The following is a 25,914-nucleotide window of genomic DNA, read 5'->3' on the forward strand; positions in this document are numbered from 1 at the left end:
CTTGGGGGCTAGAGCGATAGCATAGCGGGTAGGGCATATGCCTTGCACGCGGCTGACCCGGGTTCAATTCCCAGCATCCCATATGGTCCCCTGAGCACCGCCAGGAGTAATTCATGAGTGCAGAGCCAGGAGTAACCCCTGTGCATCGCCAGGTGTGACACAAAAAGCAAAAAAGAAAAAGCATCTCTGTGGCTAAAATAATTTTGTCTAAAATAAAAATAACTGGTATTTGAGTGGAAAAAAATGAAATAGTTTGCCACAATAGACTTCTTTCAACTTTTTAGTTATATTTGTATATATTTCCATTACTTATATATGTTAATGTTACATATTATGTGTAATGTTTTATATTAGAATATATACTTTTATTTTCTTATTTGTATGGATGTAAGGATATGAAGACAGAAGGTTGGCTTGGAGAGCCAGAGAGCTAGTACCAAGGGTAAAGCTTAGGAGTTGGGGGACCATATAGGGTGCCAGGGATGGAACTAGAGCTGGCCACATGCTAGGCAAGCACCTTACCTACTGCATTGTCTCTACAGCCCCTCAGCTTCCGTTTTCCTGCTGTCTTGTTGCCCCCATTTCTTTTATCTCCTTTCTCCCTCTATTTTCCCATACTTTCCATTTTTCTGTGTCCTTTCTTCTCCCAGATACTGAATGCTTCAGGTACCCTTGCCGAGTTTAACCTGCACTCTGGTCTTCCAGCATAGGGAACTCTGGGAAGAAAGGGGGTGGAATCCCCCAGAGGAAGGACCCTGCTGGTAGGATCAACCTCTTGGCCATTACTCTTGGGATGTGTGACCCGGGTGCATATTGCAAGCTGGGCTTTGTCACTGTATTGTGTGTGGGCCCTGGAGCCTTGGTAAGGCAGATAGTTTGGGAAACACAGGGTCATTAAAATGGGACAGCTGGACAAAGTTCCCATGAGCAAAAACTGTTAGGACAGAAGCCAGTTCTGTAGCTGCTCTGTACATTTTCCCTCCTTCCCACCATACATCTCCTTCATCTTGTGCATTTTGTTCAGGGTGAAAGGAAGTTGGGTGGTCACAGAACCGCCCTGGCTGAGGCTATAAATTCTCAAGCAGACTGCCAGGGTTTGAATCTTGGCTCTGTATCCCAGGAAGTCAAGTGGTCCTGAGTAAGTCCTCTTCTCTGTGCCACAATTTCTTGTCTCTAAATGAAGTGCATTGTAGCAGCTCAGTGGTGTTGGTTAGGAGAATTATGGGAATTAATAGTTAACAAAGTGCTTCTGATCATTTGTGGCACATAATAAGTGGTGATGGTGTGTTCTCTTTAAAAAGTGTGGGTATCCGATTGACAACCTGATAATGACATCATAATTTAAATTGTCAGGGCAGGGATGTAGAAGTGGGCTTGGAAATGGAACAGTTTGCCTGAGGTCACAGGGCAAGTGTCAGAAAGAAATCAAAAGCTCAGATGTTACAGGTTTCAAAGTCCTTGCCAGCTGCCCCAGAGATAAATTGCTTCCTGGCCAAGTGAATGCAGTGGAGCCTTCTACAAAGGCGAGGGAGCAACAAATGGCACTGCACTGTGACTCTCAAGGCAGGGAGCAGTGACGGGAGTATGAGTGGTGGGCATGTTACTGGAATTGGGTTGGGCAGTGGCTCCTTAGCCTGGTTATCTGCATTCCTCTCCCTGTCAGGGCATGGGAGTGCAGCTCCCCAGGCCCGTTAACGAGACAGGCCAAGTCCTGGAGGTATGTGAAAGTCTGCTGGGATATCTCAGGCTGTTTTTTTTTGTGGGGGGTGGTGAGTAAAATCCAAGACCAGAAGGGCCACACCTGACAGTGCTACATGCATACTCCTGACTCGGTGCTCATGGATCACACCTGGAAGGGCTCAGGGAACCATATGAAATGCAAAAGATCAAACCCAGGTCAGCCCTGTGTAAGGCAACGGCTTTACCTGCTATACTACCTCCATGACCCCCTGTCCTGTCAGGTCCACCCTTTGGTATATCTGTTGCCTTATCCACTCAGGGAGGATGGTGTTTGGCCTGTCTACCTTCGTGGGGGATTTCGAGATGCATGAAGAATGTGAACACATGAGGAAAGGTACCCACATGTGAGCCAGTAGGGTGATCCCTGACTCCATGTTTTTGAGAGTCGGGTATGAGCTTGTTGTCCAACCACCCCCCAAGATCCTTTATTTTGTTGAGGCTCATTTTCAACTCTGCCAACTGTTCCAGTGATTCTAGCATATTCTGCAGAGACTTTGGGAATCTTATTCTCTCCATCTGCAATTTTACTGTTCTGCCTGTGAGCATCAGCTACTATCAGAGAGACACTATCAGAACATCAGATAGTTGAGCAGTGTTGCCACTGGGATTTTTTCTCTGTGTTTATTTTTATTTCCAAATGCCAGTGTCTAGTCCAGGATCCATGGTCACCTCCAGCACTCATTCTGGGAATTCTGCTATCTTTTGCCTTCAGCTCTTGACACATGGCAGGCTTGAGGTACTGGACCTGGAGAGCCCGGAACTTCCTCTTTTTCATTAGCACTCACCTTCTGGTTCTGAGCTTTCCCTGTAAGAAAGAAAGAGGCAGCAGACCCTTTCCCTAGGTATGCTTGCCTCTCTGGGTCTCCCCTTAAAGCCCATGAATGTGTGTGTGTGTATATATGTATGGAAGATCAAGAGGACAGGGCTTCTTGCCATCTGCTGAAGTCCTTTACCAAAACTGATTTAGACACTCATTCTCTTCCTGCTGCCTAGTCCACGCTGCTGTGGTCAGGGCTTTGGCCAGGGTGAAACTATTTGCTGCAATTTGCTTATAAATTGATAGACATGGAGAGTATCATGCTAAGTGAAATGAGTCAGAAAGAGAGGGACAGACATAGAAGGACTGTACTAATTTGTGGAGTATATAATATCATCACATGAGGCTGACACCCAAGGACAATAGATACAAGGGCCAGGAGGATTGCCCCATAGCTGGAAACCTGCTTCATGAGCAGAGGAGAGAAGGCAGATGGAATAGAGAAGGGATCACTAAGAAAAAAAATGGCTGGAGGAATCAGTTGGGATGGGAGATGCATGCCGAAAGTAGATAATGAACCAAACATATGACCTGTCAGTGTCTGTGTTGCAAGCCATAATGCCCAAAAGTAGAGAGAGAGTATAAGGAATATTGTCTGCCATGGAGGCAGGGGGAGGGAGGGATGGGGGGGTATACCAGGGATATTGGTGGTAGGGAATGTGCACTGGTGAAGGGATGGCTGTTTGATCATTGTGTGATTGTAACCCAAACATGAAACCTTGTAACTATCTCACGGTAATTCAATAAAATTTAAAAAAATGAAAGAAACTAGTTTCTGCTTTGATAATTCTGACCTTTCATTTTGAAAGAGAGTAAAAAATAATGAGTAAGCAGGCTTGGATGGGAAGGAGGATTGGGGAAGTTCTTTTTGGCAATCCAGACCAGAAATTGGCCTCAGTTGCTTGGTTTTTACCCAAAAGTAAGGATAACTCTTGGAATGAGCCCAACTATCCAATAGGGGAAACTCTTTACCAGACCTAGCAGTCATGTTTTTGTTTTGTTTTATTTTTCAATCAGGAAAAAAAAGGAATTAGAAATCCTATCCCACATATTCATCCTATCAACTAAAAAATAATATTTAAATTGGGTCACTAGGTATATTCCGGGAACCATAAGTGCTAGTAGGTTGTATTTCTTCAGGTGTATTCTGCAGAATACAGAGTGTTATTTTTTCAGTGTTTTTATTAAGACACTGGGAGGGGCTGGAGCGACAGTCCAGTGGATTGGGCATTTGTCTTGCACACAGCTAATCAGGCTTGTTCTCTGGCACCCCATATGGCCCCTCAAGCACTGCCAGGAGTGTATTCCTGAGTACAGAGCCCGCAGTAAGCTCTGAGCATCTCTGCATGTGGCCCAAAAACAACAACAAAAAAGACATTGTGATTTACGAAGTTTTTCATAATAGAGTTGTTTCAGGCGTACAGTGTTCCAACACAAACCCTACCCTTAGTGTGCCCTTCCCTACACCAGTGTCTGCAGGTTCCCTTCCACCCCCTACCTGCTGTGTCAGCAGTCATATAATAAATTTGTTTCATATTGCTTTCTCCAAGAAAACATAAAAGAATTATAAATAATCAGAAAATAAACAAATAAATCAATCTGTAATGATTGGTTGCTGTATTATTTTAATCTATGTAAATAACGAAATTCTAATCATATAATATAGTATGCTGCCTATTTTCATTTGCACAACTAGGTTTTCCACTCTGGCATCTAAAATCTATTTAATTTTATTTTCTACTTGGTGGTTACTGTGCTAATTATCATGTTACCTGTAATATGTAAAACTTCTTTAAAAATTCTGTGCTAATATAATTGAGTTTATATTAAATAGCTAAACCTACATATAGTAAGAATGAGTGAATTAAGAAACATTAAATGTAGGCCTAAAAAAAGTACAAAATGTTTTACCCTAAGAAATGGAATATTAGTTTTGTATTATATAATATCACATTATAGATATATCATGTTACAGATATATAATATCATATTATAGATATATTATAGATAAGTGTTAGAATCAAATAAGAAAGACTGCAATAAAGATATCTATGCATGTAAAAATGTTGATCAGACATAGAATATTCAAAATAAATGATGTTCATTATTGAAAAATGCGTCAAATCCTTTAGCAAGCTAGGAGTATAAATATCTTTCTTAAATCTAAGTACAGTGCATCCATAAGTACCATGAATACCATACTCAGTGCACGTGCTGGGAAGTTTTTCCTGTCCTTTAAAGAAGCTCCTTTAATGCTTCTTGCAAAACTGGTTTCAACGCTGTGAATTCCCTAACGTGTTGCCTGTTCATGAAACTCTGTATAGAGTGTTAATTTTGAAAAGGCACTGGTTAAACAAAAGTAGAGGTAACACCAGATAAATAGTATTAAGCAAGTTTCTTATTTGTAGAAACCGCTTAAGTCAATATTCCACTTAGATCTATAAAGTGAACCTCTAAGGTGTTTGTTGTTCCTGTGTATTGTGTAGCAACCCTCTAAAGTGATATATTGAATATAGCATTTTAGTGTTTAACCAGACTTTCACAGTGAAGCGTTTATTAAAGTAGCATCTGTACAGTTTACTTTGGAAAAGTACTAGTACAGACCGAAAGATGATTAAGTGTATTCATTTCAGCCTCTCTTTTGGGACCACAAAGGGTGGGGGAAGCTGGGGGGAAGCGCAGGGGGTGTCACTAAGTTGTGGGCCCTGAAGAGCAGGGGCTTTCGAGTTCAGAATTCGATGTTATCCATGCTGACATCTCTCCAACCTTGTCCTTGCAGCTCCCCTTTGAACTGGAGGTCTACTATATCCAGCATGTAATGTTGTATGTGGTTCCAATCTATCTGCTGTGGAAAGGAGGTAAGGCCACTCACCCACACCACTGTGCCCACCTGCACACCTAATGCCTGCCAAGACCTTGAGTTGCTGCCTGACTAGGCTGCCATAACATGTGTGATGCCAGCCACAAGCCTGTGGGCCAAGGATAAAGCCTACCGAGCGTCGAGGGGTGCTTTTCTGAACCATCCTTTGTGGGCAAACATGGATGGTGCCACAGACTGCTTGGCTGGGGGAGTCTAGGCTTTGGGCTCTGAGGCTGTTGTGCTTTGGGGTTTGTTGCTGCTTCTTCCTGCCTCAGGGTGCAGTTAAGGCTGGACGGAGAGAAGGCAGCATGCAGTCGTCTCTAGAGAGACACTTATGGTTTGGGTCCAGTCAGTCCATCTTCTCTGAACCGAAGAAGATCCAATAAGGGTCAAGAAGTCTAGAGACGATGAGATTTGGGGACTGATGGCAAAGGATGGGTGACTAAGCCTCCTATCTCAGGTTGAAGACATCATCGAATTCCTTTGTGCCTGAAGTAGGGGGGGGCACCATCATTTGGACCATCCAGCATCCCTTGGCTTTGCTTGCACCGCAGACCCAAATGACGAGCACTATGTGTCCTTTCTAACTGAGTGCTGCGGCAGTCTCTGAGACTTTTAGCTACCAGATTCTCTCGTCTTGCTTGTTGGGCCTTTGTGGGGAGACCAGACTCTCCCTACCTCACCCCATTACTAATAGTGCATGAAGAATGGCCACGTGGCCTTTGAGTCCCCTGGATGAAAGATGGTTAGGAAGTTGTGTTTCCTCCAACTCAGGAATTCTGGCCAAGCCCCCACAGTATGGCTGGGAGCCAGCCTTCAGGACCAGTCAGCTTGGGCGTTTGCTGGCTGGAGAATGCCGCTGTTCTCTGTGGCATTTCCTGCCCTCTGAAAGATTGGCTCCCCCGGTCCTGGTTTTTTTCAGTTAGGATTCTTTGCAAGTTCCTATTCTTTGGGGATGTTTTTACCACATGCAGCCACTTGGTGTCGCTTCACTGCCACTTTTTCATTTGCTCTAAATGTTCTCTCCCCTTGAGCTTCAAGGGAAGCAAGTCTCAAGTTCCAAAATCCAGGAGAATTTCAGGCCATTTCTCAGGCCTGTCCCTTATAGCATAGAAATAGTTACCTAATATGTTGGTCTTCACCCCGTATTCCAAAGCGGGTGAGGCAGGCAGCTGTCCCTGGCTCCACATCCCCGACACTCACGGTACCTGCTGTCTGAGGTGTGGGCCAAGTTCTGGCTAAATGCTCGTGCCTACGAGCTACACTTACGTTTGTTCCAAGTGAGTCTGATGCAGAGAAAACTAAGTCGATTTCCTTTTTTCCTTCCACCTGCTCCTACTTCACTCCAAAAATAATCTGGGAAGTCAAAACTTCTAAATCGGTGCTTTTGCTACACTATTGAGGGAAAACAAACCGAAAAAGGATTCCAAGTCTTAATATAGTGACATCAGTTCTATATTTATGTTAAATAAAACCCACTCAAGTGTGAGCCACTGGTGATACACATTGGCATTGATGTGCTAACTCTGTTTTTTTTTTTTCTGCTAATCTTCCTGATAGGGATTCTTTCCCTCCTGGTGCCTGGCCCTGCAGGCTGGAGAACAAGGAGTGCTTTTTATTGAGTGCTGTGCACAAAACACTCTGCTAGGCCAATTTTGTGTATTTTCCTATCACACTCGCCCTGATGGAAAAATTTCCTGTGGAGAAGAAAATCAAGGCTTAGAAATTGTGGGGTACTTTGCTCAAGAAAGAGCAGAGCTGGGATTTAAAGCCTAACCTAGTCTCTCTCCCAAGGCAGCCCTCCTTTTAACGTACCGTGTTCACCTAAAGGACTATATCTTTTTCCCAGTCATATTTATCTGGAATTTTTCCCCACACTCCCCGCACTCAGCCATTCATTCACTCAACAGGTTTACTGAAACCTCTCCCTGCTGTCGTTTGCATAAGGGATTCAATACCACTGATCATAAAGGCCCAGTTCTTCTGAAGGAAGTCCTTGTCTATGGGGGAAGAGAGGAAATTGTAATAAAAACACAGTACGTGTGAAATAGGGGACTGCAGGACTAGAAAATGTGGTTTCCAGAACCTTCTGTTAGGTCTCCCCCACCTCTGAGCTTTAGGGAAGATCTCGGCTTCCTTCCAGGCTCTTTGTTGCCATCTACTGTCCACCTCGTGGAACTGCTGAACATTTCCAGACAAAGGACAATTTCCCAAGGTGGTTTCCCCAGCATTGCTGACCCTTTGCAGAGGAGAAATAGAGCCGAAGTGAACAGTGGAAAAATTATTTCTTGGAAACTAGAAACTTTGAGGGTTTGGGCCTTTTATTGTCTGAAATTCTGTTGTCATTTTCCAGAAAGAGCTGGTTTAGATTTTTATTTTCTGGAAGCACTTGCTTGAGAACCCGGCTCCTCCTTCTCCCTGGTGTATGGAAACAGAAATTTCATTCCTTTCTGTCCATGCAATTCTTTTATTCCTTAAGTCTTTATTCCTCCACTTCACTTCTGTTTCATCTTTTCGTAACTCTTGGCCTTTGGCCCACTGGAACTATGTATTTTTTTAATAACATCCCTACCCTACCCCCCAAACTACCGACTGTTAGCAGTACACAAAGATTGTCTGTCTCTTGCCTGAAATTCACTAGTGGCGACTGTCCTTTCTGCCCTGCGCAGCTGTGGCCTGTTGCACCACTGTCTCTTCCAGGTCATTATTTCACCTTTTTCCCTTGCCAGGAAAATGCTGTCTTCTTTACCTCTACCTTTTTTCCCATTACTACTCCCAACTTACCTGTTGGTCACTCTCCCGCCTGTCTTCATTCATAGATGCTTTTGGACCATGGCTCTTGATTTGATTTGGGGCTACACCTGGCTGTGCTCAGAGCTTACTTCTGGAAGTGCTCAGGGGGCTATACATAGTGCCAAAGATCAAACCCAGGTCAAATACATGTGAGGCGAGTGGCCTACCTGTTGTCCTATCCTTCTCAGCCCTGGGTCTTGGTATTTCCATTGCCACTGTAGCTGTCATATTGGGAGACTTCCGGTGAGAACCGCTCTTCCACTCCTGAGCTCTGGTCTCCTTTCGTTGCTGTGATTTCTGCATCAGCACCTGGACCTTGCCTTTCCCTAGAAATTCCCTGTCTGAGATGATGAGCATCTGTATCTGTCTCTTTGGTCCAAATATCCACTTCTCTCCTCAGCTTCCCAAACAGCTTATATTCCACTATCACCAATTACTGGAACTTTCCTTTCAGTGGCTCCTCAGAATACCTCGTTCCTTATTCTTTCTCACGGGATCTGTGTATAATCCCAGTGTGCAGTCTCGGCCTACTGGAGCAGTCTTCTCTGCCATTCTCTTGTAGGCCATTAGAAAGCTGTAGTCTCTGCTTGAGCTGTCCTTACGACACCATTGATCATGTTTCTCATCTTTCCTCAGTTCCCCCACATACTGTTCTTGGACGTCATGGGCTAAACCTATCCCAGCCTCCTCAGACTCCTGTCCACTTCATTCCAGTCTCCTCACCACCCCCCCTCCAACCAAGTGCCTGAGAAAGTAGACATTTTCAGGTGGGAATTTCCTCAACAGCTTCACTCTCCAAGACTCTATCATCACCCACCCTCCCAGTCTTCTGTGCCTTCATGGTCGAACTGGTGTTCCAGTGAGGCCATCACACATGGATGTGTCTCTCTCATTCCGCCTCTTCGTCACATGTACACCTGGCTTCCCAACCCTATCGTTTCTTCTGAAGCGGTCACACCTGGTGGTGCTTTGGGTCTACTCCCAGTTGTGTGCTCAGAGGTTTCTCCTGGCAGTGCTTACTTCACCATAAAGTGCTGGGCACTGAACCGGCCCCTGTGTACAAAGCTAGCACTAAGTCCTATCTCCGCCCCTCCTACCCTTTGTTCATGCCTGACTACTTAACCAATAAGGATGAAAAGTCTTCCTTGAGGCTAGAGAGAAGACACTGTAGGTAGACCGTTTGCCTTGCATGTGGCCAATCTCCCCAGCACTCCATAGGGTCCCCCTCCTCAAGTACATCCAGGAATGATCTCTCAGCAGAGAGGCAGGATTAAACCCTCGGCACTACTCTGTGTAGCCGCAGAATTTGAAAAAATATTCAGAAATCAAACTAAAACAATTCCTCATCCCTAGCCCTCACATAATTCTTTATTTTCCCCACTAAGTTAGGTAACCTTTAAAAAGAACTTTGAAAACATTTTGTCTAGTGCCTGTGTTGCAGGCAATTGACTCCGCTTCCGTCCACAGCTCTGCATGATTTCTTGAACTCCGTTGGAAGCTTGCCCTGCCAAACAGAAAGCTGAGAGTGAACGCATCAGGTGTGACCCCAAACTTTTCCACACGCAAAGAGAAAAAGGACATAAATAGAAGCAGCATTTCCGAAATCTCAGCTCTCCAGAGGCTAAATGTTTGTCAAGTCAGCTTCTGCAATGTATAGATGCTTATCAGGTTTTTTCAAACATGTTCACTTTTAAGAGAAACTTTCTAATATTCATAAATTCTTGGTTCAGGGCATTAAAATTTTCTCTTTTAATGTACTGGCACACTGCTGAACCTGGTGTAATCCCCGCCTCCACATAAAGTTCCCTGAGCATAGCCAGGAGGAAGCCCTGATCTCTGCCCATGTATGGCCCCCAAACAATCCGTCTGCCACCTAGAGTGAGCTGGTGGGCAGGGTAGGTGTGCGTGGCGCTTGCCTAGATCTTTTATGTGACCTGGATTCCTCCAAATAATGCCTTCTGACCTCTCCTCGACTGCCTGGCTCTACATGGACTGAAATCTCTGCATCCTCAGGGGCTATTGGGTATTTTCTTTTTGGAATAGTCTCCTTTCATGCCTTCCCAGATCTCTTCTCCTGGCTCTCCTGCTTTATTGGCCATGCTTTCCTCAGTCACATCTATGAATGCTTTTTACCTTTATCTTATGAAATACTGATTTCCCCAGAGTTCTGCTTTCTAGACCAGTGCAACTTCTGCGTGGACTAGGGAGTGACTTCCAGTGAAGGCCACCCACTTCTCTTAGCTAGAACCTGGGACCCATTCTTACCATTTATACAATGTAACCATTCATCTAACACATATGGCTTATGGTTTGAATGGCTAAAGCATAATATATAATACGTAACTTAGGCATTCTGTGCTACATGTTGCTTGGAAACAGTAGAGATTCAGGCTTGGAAAGCTACCATAGGAGTTAAGGCGCTTTCGTGGTACAGGGTTGACCCTGGTTTGATCAGCATGCGGTACTATACAGCATCATGTATAGTACCCCAAGCACTATCAGGAGTGATCCCTGGGCAAAGAGCCAGGAATAAGCCCTGTGCACTGCTGGGTTGGCCCCTAGTTTGGCCTCTCTGAAAACAAAAAGAAGCAATAGGAGTTTCTTGCTTATAGTTCCAGAGACTAGAAAGTACAAGATCCAGGCATCAGCGTGATCACTTTCTGGTGAAAGCTGCCTGGCCCTTGGCACTTACATGGCAACTTCTCTCGTGTTCTCACTTGGGAGGAAGGGCACACAATCCCACTGAAGCCTCTTGTCACTCATGACACCTGATCTTTATGGCGTCAGCACCTCCCAAAGGCCCCAGCTCCTGACTAAAACCATTCTCTCTGGAAGGTACGATGTCATCCTATGAATTTTTGGGGAAGGGGTGAGCATAGCCATTCCAGTCCTAGCAAGATATTTACATACCCCTTCTGCCAGGCTCTGAACTGAGGATAAAAAAAGAAGAAAGAAAAAAGAAGATAAAACAGGCACCACCCCATCCCTCATAGAATTTTTAATGGAGTGAGGAGATATGTGTCAATCAAAACAAGCATATAGTTATAGTAATTACACAAACAAGTGTAAGAAATAGCTGAGAAAAATACTCCAAGGGAAAGAAGCGTGCTTTGATGAGAACAAAGAACAAAACAACCTGACATCGTTTGCAGGGGGTTTTTTGGGAGGGAGGAACCCTGATTTTTCAACTGAGATCTGAAGGAATAGGCATCTACTAGGCCAGTTTTGCCTGGGTATTGGGGGGATAAACCCTCATATTAGGACAGAATGGCATGGGTGACAGCACAGTTGAGGGATGAAAAGGGCAGGGTACATGGGTGCAGGGTGAACTCAGACATGGAAAGCTCTGTTCACTGGGATCAGGGGATTGGCTTTTATCTTGATAGCTCTGAAAAGTCAGGAAATAATGTCAGCTTGTTCTTCCTAATGGTTCTTTTGACATTCATTTATATAGTTCAGTTCAAAATCAAACCGACAAAAGCTCTTGTGTTAAATGTCACCTGTCCTGCCCTTTCCATCATCCCACGCAATCCCCTCACCCCTGCTGACAAACAGCTCCACAGATAATAACTATTTTTTTGTTTTTATCTGGCCTTTTAGAGTTTTCTGCACGCATTTAAGTAACTGTTAAAACTCTTTTCTTTCCTCTTGCCTAAGAATAGGCACCTGCACAACTGCTGTGTTTAGCAGTGTTTCTTTGAGTGCTTCCAATATAAGTCCCTAGGAAGTTTCCTTTTTGCTTTCCACAAGTGGTATGTGTGCCTTTGTGGGGGGAGAAAATCCAGTATTAAAACATGGAAGCAGTCAGTATTGCATGAACACATACCAGCTACTGTTTCCACCTCTTCCCACACATTGCCTCATGTCATCCCTACCCATTGTCTTAGGTACACATTACTCAGGTAGTCTTTGCTTTTAGGTTTGCATTGTTCTTAGGTGAACATCACTGTCACTGTCATCCTATTGCTCGTCGATTTGCTCGAGCGGGCACCAGTAATGTCTCCATTGTGAGACTTGTTGCTACTGTTTTTTGGAATATCAAATACACCACGGGTAGCTTGCCAGGCTCTGCTGTGCAGGGGAGATACTATCGGTAGTTTGCCAGGCTCTCCGAGAGGGGTGGAGGAATTGAACCTGGGTCGGCCTCATGAAAGGCAAACACCCTACCTGCTGTGCTATCGCTCCAGCTCTAGGTGAACATTACTCTTAGTAAGTATTACTCTTAGGTAGACATTGCTCTTAAGCAAGTATTATTAGTCCTAGAAAACATTACTCTTCAATAGACATTATGCTTTTGGCAATCATTGCACTTAGTTATTACTTTTAGACAGACATTACTCTTAGGCAGGCATTGCTCTTAGACAATACTCTTAGATAGATCCTATTCTTAGGTAGGCATACTTCTTTGGCAGGCATTACTCTTAGACTGACAAGACTACTCTTAGGTATAACTTCTTAGGTAGATAATACTCTTTGGTAAGCATTACTGTAGGTAGGCATTGCTATATGCTTCCTCTCACAGATAAAGAAACTGAAAGCTTAGATAGTAAGTAGCAGATCCAAGATTTGAACTCAGTATTTTCCGTGTTTATTGCTATGAAACATAGCATGAGATCAAGACACTGTATCCTGTTTATTCAGTCTACTATGGATAAATAATTAAAATTCTTTCCATTTTTTGCTACTATAATATTACTGCACTGAATGACCTTGTATTTGTGCCTTCTTGATCTGTGCCAATGAAGGGTTTAGGAAAATGACCTTGACCTTTCGTGCAATCAAAAATCACTGTGTAACATTGAGTACTGCCCAAAACTTTAGTGTAAAGAGTCTCCTGTTGACAGGAAATATTGCTGATAATATAGTTAATGCATGTTTTCCATGTTATGCATATTATATACCATATCTTTCCAATAAAATAAGCTAGAAGGAAAAACATAATTTTTGAATTACTGTTTTTTATTTAAAATTTAAATTTATTATAGTGGAAACTTATAGTTTAGGTAACATGGTTATACTACATTAGCAGCAGTATTTTTTAGTTTTGGGCTTCACCCTGCAGTGCTCAGGGCTTACTCTTACACCTGCACCCAGGCATCACTCCTGGGGATGGTCAAGGGACCATATGTGGTATCTGGGATTGAACCCGGGTCAGCTGTGTGCAACGTAAGAGCCCTGATATCTCTCCAGCCCCATGAATGCTTTTATTTATTTATTTGTTTATTATTTATTTATTTTTATAATGTAGTAGCACTGCTATTTTTTCAGCTATTGATTAAGCTGATTGAATTGGGCATGAACTCCACAAAATGCTTTTATTTTTAAATTTTTTTAGCCTATGAATGCTTTTAATGTTACACAATTACTGCACCCCACCACCACCACCAAAGTGGCCGAAAGCCTCTACCATGATCCCTTTTGTCATCTGTAGTTCACCCCAAGAGACTCATATGGACAATACATTTACCTGTATCATAGCATATTAGTGGGTGCCATATGTTTGTATGTTTTCAGTATAAATTGTTTCTTGGTACCTTCATCAATAATGTCTTTTGTACGGGATTGCTAATAATCCACATCACTAACAGTGACATCAACAATTAAGAGATAATGTGAAATTTTCATATTATTTAAAGGGCTAATGATTCATGAATTGCAAAGAAGCAGCATAGTGATTGCCTCATGGTAGCTCAGCCCAGAGAGAAGTGAATGAGTGATTGTAAAAGTTTTGTTGTTTGCAGCATTACGCTCAAATTCAAAATACAGCTTGAAACATATTTACATTAAAAAGAAAGAAGTTACAAAATAAAGCAGTTCCGTGGGCTGGTAGGCAGTTTTTTTATTATGAGACCGGCATGCTATATGATAAGGTAATTCCTTGAGACCAAAATTAGAAACAGCAATGAACCTAATACATAATGAAGTGTATGTTAAATATCCACCCTGTGTTTATTGAAGGATAGGATATCTACTTCTATTCAAGTCTTGCACCCAGTGAATGATGAGGATAATGACACATAAGCATCCCACGCAGTTTTGGCTGCACCGACACATTAGATTTTTACACAAAGACACACAGAGAACCAGGAAGTTTATTAACTATCTAGCACAATAACAAGTTAGTGCTCATTAATGAGAAGTGGATTTTCTGCAGTGAGGACTTCTGCTTCTTTATGTTTGTTTACATTTCTCTAGACTGCAAATGAGCACATGTATGGCCGTGTGTGTATGTCCAAGTTTTCAAACATTTAACCTTTTACAATAGTTTTGTGTCTATATTTCTGGTAGTAAAGGATAATATAGCTACTTATACATGCATAATTGTGCATGTATAACATATATATACATTTTCTTTTCCTTTTTTTAAAAATTATTTTAGGCTAAACAGCTTGGCTGTGGTTTTTTTCAAATTGTCACAAATCTTCTGAATATTTTCATCGAAGCAAATATATCTACGACTGAACTCACAGAGTTCAAGCTCACATTGTACAAGGGTCAGCTGAATATAAGATTAATTCCCTTAATAATAAATCTGTATGTGGTGCTGAATCAAAGAGTATATGTGCTTGTAATTTAAATGGATATTGCTAAATCCATGGAAGTTGTACCAGTTCAAATGCCCACTAGCAATGTGAAAGACTGCCTGTTTCCACACAGCCTCTTCAGAAGAATGAGTTTATAGGAGGTGTAAGTACCATGTATAATGTTTTGTGCAAATGTTATGTCATTCGATATAAAGAACTCGAGCATCTATGTATGTTCATATGGCGCAGAGAGCTGGGTCCAATATCCTGCTGCTATTGAGGATGAACTATGTGTAGTTAGCTCTCTGTGTTATGAGTTGTGTATATGTTCTCCTATTTTATTATTCTCCACTTAGTTCATGATTTATTCTAGCCATGTCAGAGTTTTACATTTTTATATAATTCAATATATCTGCCCTTTTAAAAGCCTATTTTATGGCTTCTGGATTTTGATTCATGATTAAAAATCTCTTCTCCCATTCAAGGTTGTAAATATATATAAAATACTCTGTTTTCTTTTGCTATGTTGATAATTGCAGTGTATGTGTGTGTTTTACCCCTAATGTTTTTTAGGTTTTTTTTTGTTTGACCTATATCCAGCAATGCTTAGGGATTACTCCCGGCTTTTTGTTCAAGAATCATTCATGGTGAGCTTGGGTAACCATATATGGTATCAGAGATTGAGCCTGGGTCAGCTCTGTGCAAGGTAAACACCTTACTAGTAAAACAAAACAAAATCAGACTTTCAGTGCCCCCTCCCTTCATCTTAGTGCACGGTACATACTGCGAACACCAATACCCTGCCCTGACCTCATTTCTCAGTCTCAGATGATTGTACTTGTACCTCTCTGCCTTGTACTTCACACTCTGGTACGATGCAAATCCTCAGGATGTGCTGAGTTTACTGTGTGATGTTCAGGCTTCTTTGTTCTTGGATATGCTCTATGATTCTTACTGTTGTTTTGCTATTGCTAATCTATGTTTGCTGCTTCTCCTGAGTGGATTGCCCTTCTAGATTGTACCCCATTGTGGTCAGGATTGGGCCTCACTCCATTCTAAAGCTTCAGCACACGTGTGGCTGTCGGAGGTCTTAATCTTGTCACCCTCCATTTCAGATGACCACTTCTCCCTCTTCAAGAAACCCTGTCTCCTAGGGCTCTGTTCCTCCTGCTCCTCCTGTGTTCCCAGCGTTCCCATATATTAATGTCACGGACAGTTCAAGAAGTATTTGCAGGCACTGTGAAATAGGCATGGCTACAGGACCCTTCTGTCCACACCATTCTTTCTCTCCTACATTCATGGCATCATTGTCGACTTATGTGCCCAAACAAACAAACAACCAAACAAAATCCCCTCAAAACCAAAAACTTTTCTACTGGGAAATTCAGGAGTTCTGAGTATTCTGAGTCATACAATGTTTGTAGAGTTAGCCCTTTCCCCCCCCCCCCCCACCCCAGCCACCCCAACCGTAGTCTGGCTCACAGCCTCTATTTCCAGTTCTACTTTGTTTCTTCCCTCATATCGCTGCCCCCGGGCTGCCCCTACCTCCCACCGTGTCTCTTCTCTGTCTAGTCTCTGGAGTGGCCATTCTAAATAAAGTGCATGTAATCAGATTTGGCTTCCTTGCTTTAAAATCCCTTCCAGGATAAAGACCAAGCTCCTTTATATGGCAGTCAAGGCTGTTTCAAAATGGGATCCTTGCCTATGTCTTTGATCTTATTTCCTTTGGATTCCAACTCCCGTCACATCCCGTTTTACATGAACAATCTGCCACTTTCCTGGCCCTCCTCATGTCTACATACAGGCCGGGCTTCTCTACCTGGACCCTGGCAAATTCTGTGTTCACCCTGGAGCTCTGTCTGAATTTCCAAGGCAGCCTGAGGCACATTTTGTTCAAGTGATACTTTAAAATAGTGATACTTTAAAAATGATAGCACTGCACTGTCATTCCATTGTTCATCGATTTTCTTGAGCGGGCACCACTATCATCTCCATTGTGAGACTTGTTACTGTTTTTGGCATATCGAATACGCTACGGGTAGCTTGCCAGGCTCTGCCTTGTGGGCGGGATAGTCTCCGTAGCTTGCCAGGCTCTCCGAGAGGGACGGAGGAATCGAACCCAGTGGGCCCTGTGCAAGGCAGATGCCCTACCCTCTGTGCTTTAAAAATAATAAAATGGTATTTTGAAAATAATTTTTGATACTTAAAAATGATACTTAAAAAGTAATGTTGGGTGGGTGACTAGAGTGGTAGTACAGTGGGTAGGGTACTTGCCTTGCACGCAGGCAACTAGGTTCAATCTTGAGCATCTCATATGGTCCCCATTGCCCATTATGAGTGAGCACAGAGCCAGGAGTTAGCCTGAACATTACTGGGTATGGCCCCAATGTGTGCGTGCATTTTGCCACTAGGTGGCAGTAGTGTCTTTAAAAAAAATCTTCTCAACTTGTGTTGCAAGCTTGCCTGTTTATTTCTTAAAACTTTTAATTGTTCGGGATCATGGCGATGTTTGTAGAAAGCAACCAATCTCGATTAATAAAATATAAACACAGAAAGCGTAACCTGTAGCAACATCTTAGTAATCTCTTACACAAGGGCTTAATGTCTCCCTGGTGAGATACAGCAATCTTCACTAACTTTCTCCTAAGGAAACATTTTAAAAATTGTCCTTTTAGCAAATTATTTGTAACAAGCAATATAAAATAAATTATTGAGGGCCTGCTCTGGGTGATTGAGAAATTGGAAATAATGGTCGCGGGAAGGTGCAGTGTAATGGGATTGGTGTTTGGAATATTGAGTGTCTGTAACTAAACCAATGACTTAGTAAACTTATAAAATCAAAAAAATTGTTGATAGTTAGAAAACATAGGGCTGCAAGATAGTGCAAGGTGTAAGGCTCTTGTCTTGCATGTGCCAACCCCTGATTTGAACCCTCTATTATTACATCTCTCCCCCCAAGCAGTGCCAGGGGTCTGCCTGAGAACAGAACAGGAGAACACTGTGGGGTGTAACCACAAAAGAAAACAAATAGTAACAAATAGTGAAATTGGAGCATTGTTATCATTAAGATGCTGTCTAAGCGAAAAAGAGGGTGATATCTATATGACCCCAGAATTTTGGTCTGGGTGACTAGGGGGTTGTAGTAAGTGCACTGCTAAGAGGACAGAAGAAAAGAGGATGCTTGATATAGAGGATTACATTAGAGGATTATATTCCTTGAGGGTGAGGCACCTCTGGACTATCCTGTGGAGTATTCTAGATGTGTTCAGGGGTGTCGGGCTAGAGGCTGACTTCAGAAGCATTGGTATGAAGGTAGCAGATACCAATATGGGAGTGAATGAGATGGTCCAGAATAACTGCAGGTGGAGACTTTCAAAGCCATTCCAGGGAACATCAACATGTCAGTAGAAGAGATAAAACGAGTGTCTGGATGTAACACGAGTGACATGGCAATTGAAGGGTTACCTGGTTGTCTTGGAAGCCGAGGCAATGCAGGAAATCATCACTTCAGATTACCCCTAGACTTTTCGAAAGTGCTACTTTAAGCTACATAATAGACATGAATGAGACCATTGGGTTTGACGTCAACTTCATTTTTGCTGCATCCACGTTTTAACAATGATGCTGAAGGAAATGCTGCTAATTTAAGGATGTGCTCTTGGAATTGTTGTCAGAGTCATAGTGATGAGCAGTGCCACCCTGCTGCAGAGTTCCAGAAAAGGAAGGTGTTGAGATGAAGGTCAGGAGTATGAGGGAACATCTGAAGTCCTAGTGAGAAAGGAGACAGGATGACGCATTAGATGATGGCAATTCCTGGGAGTGGAAGGAAGTGATGGTGGAGTGAAATGTATAGGGTTAAGGAGATCAGGGTGACTCTTTCTGTGCTACCTAATAGAATTTTCTGTGATGACAGTTATTCTAGATCTGCTCTGTCCAGGATGTTAGTCACTGGCTCCACTGCTTAAATGAATCCAAAGCAGATGATCTGTAGCTTGTGTGACTGAGGAACCACGATGGAGCATTTTCAAATTTCCATTTATTGGAATGAATTTGAATTGCAGTTGTAATAGCAAAAAAATAAAATAAAGCAAAACAGTACATTTTCAGGCATTTGTCTAATTTCTGATTTATGTAGTTACTCCATATTCGCCAGGTGGTCAGTGTGGTTCAAGATTCATAAAGGAAAGGCAAGAGAGATAATACGGCAGGGACGATACTTGCCTGGCATGTGGCTGACTTGGTTTCAATCCTGGGCATCCCATATGGTACCCTGAGCTCACCAAGGAGTGCTCCCTGAGCACAGAACCAAGAGTAAGCCTTGAGAACTGTCAGGTGTGGGTAATCTAGCCCCCCTCGCCAAAAAGAAAGATCCAGAAAAGAAGGTAGGTAGGGAGAAAGTACAGGGGTGAAGACCTTTGCCTTGCACTTGACTGACTCCATGTTTAAGAGTCTGCACCACATACGGCTTCCAAACGTGTCTGGGTCGCTCAGGCTGCCGTTTCTGTTCCTCTCCACTGTGCAACGGTGGTGCTTGGTAGACTTGCAGATCGAGCTTGCTATTTGATGTATGGAAGAAAGAAATTGAAAGTATCACATCAGATGTGTTTCAAAACTTTCCACAACTGTATTTGAATACCACTGGATCTCTGGTAGCACTTTAGTTTTTTTTTTTTCGATTTATCCATTGACGTCATTGTTCTGAGAAGAGGTCTGACATGTTCCCTGGCAGGCCAGTCTCCCTGCCTGCAAGGGTGAAAGAGAAGTCTGGTTTCTAGGCTGCTTGCAAGTCACACATTTTGCCACTAGAAGGAGATCTGGTTTCAAAATTACAGGAAGTGGCCTTTGGCTTGCTAGTGGGAAGAAAGTTGTTTTGAAATGCTGGCAATTCAAAAGAATGGGTTGAAGTTCAGGAGTGGGGTATGTTTGAGGAAATCTGGGGCGGTAAGAACCATATTGTTGGACTGGAGAGGTGATATAGAAGGTAGGGTGTTTGCCTTGCATGTAGCAGACCTGGGTTCCATCTCTGGCCACCACATACGGACTCTGGAGCACCACCAAGAAGTGATCCCCAAGCAAAGAGCCAAGAGTATGCCCTGAATAACCGCCTGGCATGGCCACAAACTGAAACTAAAAGCCCTCTTACTGTTTTTGATCCTGACGATGCCACTTCTCCCTGGAACCGGTGCTTCTTGTCTGAGTCCACACCCATCTTGGTAGAATATGTGTGGGGGGAGTTTGGTGTCCCTGTGCTGCCTGGGGCCCAGGTGATACTATAATTTAATCTGGGATCTAACCCTTGGAGCCCACATGCCTGTGTGCCCCAGCCATCTTCTGCCCCTCATTGAGTGGCCTTTAAGCTTCTAAGGATACTGAGGGTTGGAGGTAGCTTTGGTGCTAGTTTATAGGACAGTTAAAGGAAATGTGCTTTGCCCAGTAATGACAAAGCCAGGAAAAAGCCCTGAGCACTGGCAGATGAGGCCCCAAAGTGAGATGGAGAGAGAAAGAGAGAGAGAGAGAGAGAGAGAGAGAGATAAAGGGAGGAGACTGAGGTTGAGAGGGGGAGAGCAAGAGAGGAAGTGAAAGAGGGAAGGAGGGAGACTATAAATTCTGAAGACTCCTCAGGGTTTAGTGCATGAGACAAGAGCTGGGGAATCTGCATACTTGGCCCAGAGCTTAGGCCTGTACCAGAGGTAGAGTAAGCAAAGAGTAGGAAATTTCTGAAAACCCTGCGGTTTTTCCATGTGTAGGAGGAAGTAGGTGTGGCTCTGTAGTTCTGTGTTGGCAACAGAGCCTGAAGTCAAGCAGTTCCTGCTTTTATTTCACTTACTTTCTCTTTGTGTTGTTTGGGCGCCACACACTCCCAGCTCAGTACTCAGTACCCTGGTAGGACTCGGGGCCTATGTAGTGTCAGGGATTGAACCCTGGACTTGCTGCAAGTGAAGTGTAGCTCAGCCCTTGGAGCTATATGTTCGGATCCATTGTTTTAGATGTCATTTTTCAGTTTCCTGGAGATGCTGTCGCTCTTTCACACCAGGCTGTGAGTCTCTCCTGGCCGCTGCCCCCTTGCCCCTCAGTACCTCAGCCAGCTTCAGGATTCCACCTCAGTGTCTCCTAGGCGATTAGAACACCTGGAATCGGAATCATTTGACTTCCTCTAGACAAAGAATGGAAAATATAGACCCCTTCCAGGTCTCCTTAGACTCACTCATGTCTTTGGGGCAGGGACCCAGCCACCTACTGGAGTTCTCTGGGACAAAGACTCTCAATGTTTGTGACTCCTGCACCTGTAGAGACTCCGTACAGAGGAAACCAGTTAAAAATGCCAAGCATAGGGGCTAGAGTGATAGTAGAATGGGTAGGGCACTTGCCTTGCACATGACCAACCCGGGTTTAATCCCTTACACCCTATATGGTCTTCAGGAGAAGTGATCCCTGAGTGCAGAGCCAGAAGGAATCCCTGAAAACTGTTGGGTGTGACCCCAAAACAAATCAAAAATAAGCAAAAAATGTCGTGTAAGATTCCTGATTCAGGACTACTGACTTCAACCTATCTATTTTTTTTTTTTGGGGGGGGGGTTATGTCAGGAGGACTCTTTTTAAATTTATTTATTTATTTATTTATTTATTTATTTTTTTGCTTTTTGGGTCACACCCGGCGATGCACAGGGGTTACTCCTGGCTCTGCACTCAGGAATCACCCCTGGCGGTGCTCAGGGGACCATATGGGATGTTGGGAATCGAACCCGGGTCGGCCACGTGCAAGGCAAATGCCCTACCCGCTGTGCTATTGCTCCAGCCCCTTAAATTTATTTTTTTTTAATTAGTGAGTCACCCTGAGGGTACAGTTACAAATTTACCCATTTTCGTGCTTGTGTTTCCCTCATACAATGTTCGAGAACCCTTCCCTCCACCAGTGGCCATTCTCCACCACCAATGAACCCAGTATCATTCCCACCCTCCAATCCCGGCCCCACCCCACTCCACCACGCCTCTGTGGCAGGGTATTACATTTTGTTCTCTCTCTCCTTTTGGGTGTTGTGGTTTGCGATAGGGGTATTGAGTGGCCATCCTGTTCAGTCTCTAGTCTACTTTCAGCACACATCTCTCTTCTCGTGCAGGATCCCCAACCACATTTTACTTGGTGTTCCCTTCTCTATCCTGGCTGCCTTTCCCCCAGCATGTAAGGCCAGCTTCCAAGCCATGGAGCCAACTTCATAAGGGCTCTTTTTTTTGGGGGGGGATCACATCTGGCAGTGCTCAGGAGTTTCTCCTGGATCTGCATTCAGAATTACTCCTGGTACTGCTTGACGATGCCGGCTATCACACCCTGGTTGGCTGCCTACAAGGCAAACGCCCTACCTTCTGTACTGTTTCTCCAGCCCCCCATGCTATATTTTAATATAATAGGATCCCCAAGTGACCTGTGAAGTACAGAGCAGTGAACTGCCTTTCAGTGAGCCCTCGAGGGCATTAGATCATCAGGGGCAAGACTGAGAGCCAGCCCCTAGAGGATTCTGAGACCGCTGGGAAAGGAAGCCTCGTTGCCTCGATGATCCAAGAGCTGGCTCCGAGCTGGCTCTGTTTGCAGAATGCTCACCAGAGGCACGGTGAACATGAACTTCCTCAGTGAGGTGTGCTGCTTAAATAGTGCTTCTCTCCAGGGTATCTCCATGCTCCTTTCGTTTGGCTTTTGCTTTTATAATAGGGCTTGCCCCCAGGGGTGCTCACAGGGCCTGGGGGAAGCTTCCTGGGCACCCTCACAGTAAAATGCTGATTGGGTCCAGTGTCGCTCAGGGGCCACTGGGGCTAGATCCGGCAGCACAAGGATTGGAAGTCAGAGTCTCACATGGTTCTGCCACTTTGAGCTATAGCCCTGACCCGCCTTTTAGCTTTCTTTTTCTGTACTACTTTTTTTTTTGTGGTCGGGAGGGTTAAGTCATAATTGGCTGTACTCAGGAATGGCTCCATACCCAGGGCTCACTCCTGGTGTGGTTCTAGGTGTTGGAGATCTGGGGTGTTGGAGATCGAAACCCAGTCAGCTGCATGCAAGGCAGTTAACTGACCCACTACGCTATGGCTCCTGGCTCATCCATTTTAATTTTTTAAAAAATTAATTCTGCAGAACTTCTGTGAGCCAGGGGCTCTGGATTTTACTGTGAGAAGAACACCAAAGCCTGAAGGGGCTTGGATCAACACAGATTTTCACCCAGAAACTTGTAGTAAAGGGTAGAAAGCAGAACCTAGGTGTCCACTTCAGTGCAAGGCCAGATACGCCTGTGGAGGTTTTGTTTTTGTTGAATTTTTACACTCTGCCACTGAGTCGCATCCCCAGTCTTCATTAACTTTCTCCCCCCTCCTTGCCATTTAGGAGTGTACCTCGCAAGCAGTGTTCAGAGAACCCAGAGAATATAGTCCTGCAGATTTGCAGCCACTTGAGTAGACTCCAGTGATGTTGAGGAGCAGGGCAGGGGCAGGAACCGACGTGGTACCAGAGATAGAACCAGGATAAGCCTTGATACCTTTTTTGAAAAACAGATAGGTCTTTGGAGCTGGAGTGATAGTACAGCAGGTAGGGCATTTGCCTTCCACGCTACTGACCTGGGTTCGATCTTCAGCATTCCATATGGCCCCCTGAGCACCACCAGGAGTAATTCCTGAGTGTAGAGCCAGGAGTAACCCCTTACCATCACTGGATGTGACTCAAAGAGCCAAAAAATATCAGGTCAGTCAATAGAAAATATGGCACTAATATTGTATAGTCAGAGCCTAAAAATATGACAGCTATTCAATATTTTTGGTAAATTAAACCACATAACTTTTTATAAGACACCTCTAACATATCTCTGGGTTTCATTTTCCCTTGTTTCATTTATTTAAATTTATTTATTGAGATTCTGTGGTTTACAACACTGTTAATAATGGTTTCTCAAAAAATAATGGTTTCTCATGCATATAGTTCATAAATGTGGTGAGCATATGTACAGCCGGGGTATCTTAACTTGTGTTTTATCTCTCTGGCCCTATTAGCTTATCTTAATGAACAAAAAAGAGCTGATTTGAGTTATAATAGCAGGATATACTGAAAAAGGGGGCTTTGATCTCCTTGATTTCAATTCAAGCTGCACTCCTTGAATAGGTTTCTCTAATTTTGTTGGTTTGGAAGCCACATGCAGCAGTAGTCAGGGCTTACCTCTGGCCCTGCACTCAGGGATCACTCCTGGTGGGACGTTTGGGGACCATATGGCATGCCGGAATTGAACCTGGGTTAGCCGCTTGCACGGCAAGTACCCTGTCCACTGTACTATCTCTCTGACTCCAGTTTCTTTATTATTTTTATTTTAATTATTAATAACATATAGTGATTACAAAGTTGTTCATAATAGTTGTTTTAGGCATATAGTCTTTCAACACAAGTCCCACCACCAGTGTCTCCCTCCCTCCACTGATGGCCTCAAGTTCCCTCCCGTTTCCCTACCTGCCCTGTTGGCAGACATATAGCAAATTCACTTCACATTACTTTCTCCAACAAAATTTAAAGGAATGGCAAATAGAATTATCATAAAGTAAATCAATAAAAGTCAGTTTATGGTGACTGATTACTAAGTGATTTTAACCAATATAAATAAGATTTTAGATCATTATTGAAGATGTATGAAATCCCTTAGCAAGCTAGGAGTAAACATACCTAGGGGAAACCATATGCACCTTTTGGAGTGCCATACTCAAGCCACATATAGGAAGTTTGTCCTGTACTTTACTTTACAGAAGCTCTTTTTATATATCTTGCAACACTGGTTTTAGGATATGAATTCCCTAAGTTGCTTTCTATCAAAAAGTTCTATCATGTTCATTCAAATTTGAATGATAGTCTAAATGGATAGAATATTTGTGGTGAGATGTTCATTTTGTTGAGTTTTATACTGTATTCCTCCATACTTTTCTGGTTCACAGTTTCATTTGATAGATCTTCTGTACATTTATGGGCTTTATTTTGTTTGTAAGTTCCCTTTTTGAGCTTGCTTGTTCAATATTCTGCATCTGTCTTTGAATTTTGTCATTTTTGGAGTTTTCTTTTTTTTAATTGAGTCGATTTTTGCTGGAACCCTTCAGGCCTCTTGGATCTTAGTGCCTGTAATTCTCAACACTGAGAAATTCTTATCGATGATTTCTTTAACTATTGTGTATTCATCACATTTGCCTTCCTGTTCTTCAGGGACTCCCATGATTCTTATATTGTTCCTCATGAACTTTTCCCATAGTTTTGTGGTATGCTGTTCATTTCTTTTCAGACTATTTCCCACCTTTTGCTATTTCCTAGCGGTTTCCTCCTCCTCATCTTGGAGCTCCTTGATCTTTTGCTCAGCTTCTGTTATTCTGCTTTTGAAAGCTTATATTGATGTTTTTATGTCACCTGCCATGTTCTTCATTTATGTCATTTGATTGTAGTAGTTATTTCATTTGACTTGTACTTTCTTATGCTTTGCAGACTACCTCTGCCATCGTTTCTGTGATTTCATTGAACATTTTCATCATAGAGTCACTAAAGACGTTGGGGATTTACTGGTATTGTTTATGTATTTGGTGATTTTTTTTCACTCATTGAGCATGGTGGGCTTGTGTTCTTGCTGTACTGGACGTGAGTCTTTGTAGTTAGACCATCTGGAAGATGCTGATGGAATAAGCTGAGGTTTCTCTCTGTCTTCTCTGCCCATCTTCACCAAATGATAGAAAGAATAATTGTGAGCAGTATGAAGTTTGTTGAGTAGATCTGTTGCTTCAGGAACTATAGTGTGGGCCTGTTTATATAACACAGGTCAGGTGTGGAAGCTGCTGGAAACTAAGTGAAAGGGAGGGATTCTGCCTACCATTTTGGATTAGGCCTAGTGATGCTAGCTGAAGGCAGCCTCCCCGGAATGGTGGAGCAGCAGGCAGAAGCCCCCAATTTCTTTATTTTTATCTTTTACTTCCTCAGTTTTATCTGTTGAGTTTCTGACCAGGTAAGGGGTGACGCTATGTAATCCTCAGGAGTCAGAAAATTGCCATAGTTACAGGAAGGGGATGACCCAATTGGCCCCAATATTTGTAAAGGGATATTTTGCCTACGTGAGCACTGTATTGCCTTAGGATAGAAGGTGGACAATATGCACCTTCCACATGACTTCCCAATCTAGGGCATCATC

At 43.3% G+C, this 25,914-nt stretch overlaps 1 protein-coding gene across 8 annotated transcripts in view; it reads left to right on the forward strand.

The window, feature by feature from the left end:
- Positions 1–25,914, forward strand: part of TMEM164 (transmembrane protein 164) — a 187,807-nt gene that overhangs the window by 142,197 nt on the left and 19,696 nt on the right. For all 8 annotated transcript variants that reach the window (XM_055119732.1, XM_055119730.1, XM_055119728.1 and 5 more), the window contains one exon: positions 5,337–5,415. In XM_055119732.1, coding sequence (XP_054975707.1) covers positions 5,337–5,415 — 79 coding nt within the window. The remainder of the gene's footprint in view (positions 1–5,336; positions 5,416–25,914) is intronic.

This window comes from Sorex araneus, chromosome X (assembly GCF_027595985.1).
Source record: "Sorex araneus isolate mSorAra2 chromosome X, mSorAra2.pri, whole genome shotgun sequence".
In the NCBI taxonomy this organism is placed as follows: Eukaryota; Metazoa; Chordata; class Mammalia; order Eulipotyphla; family Soricidae; genus Sorex; species Sorex araneus.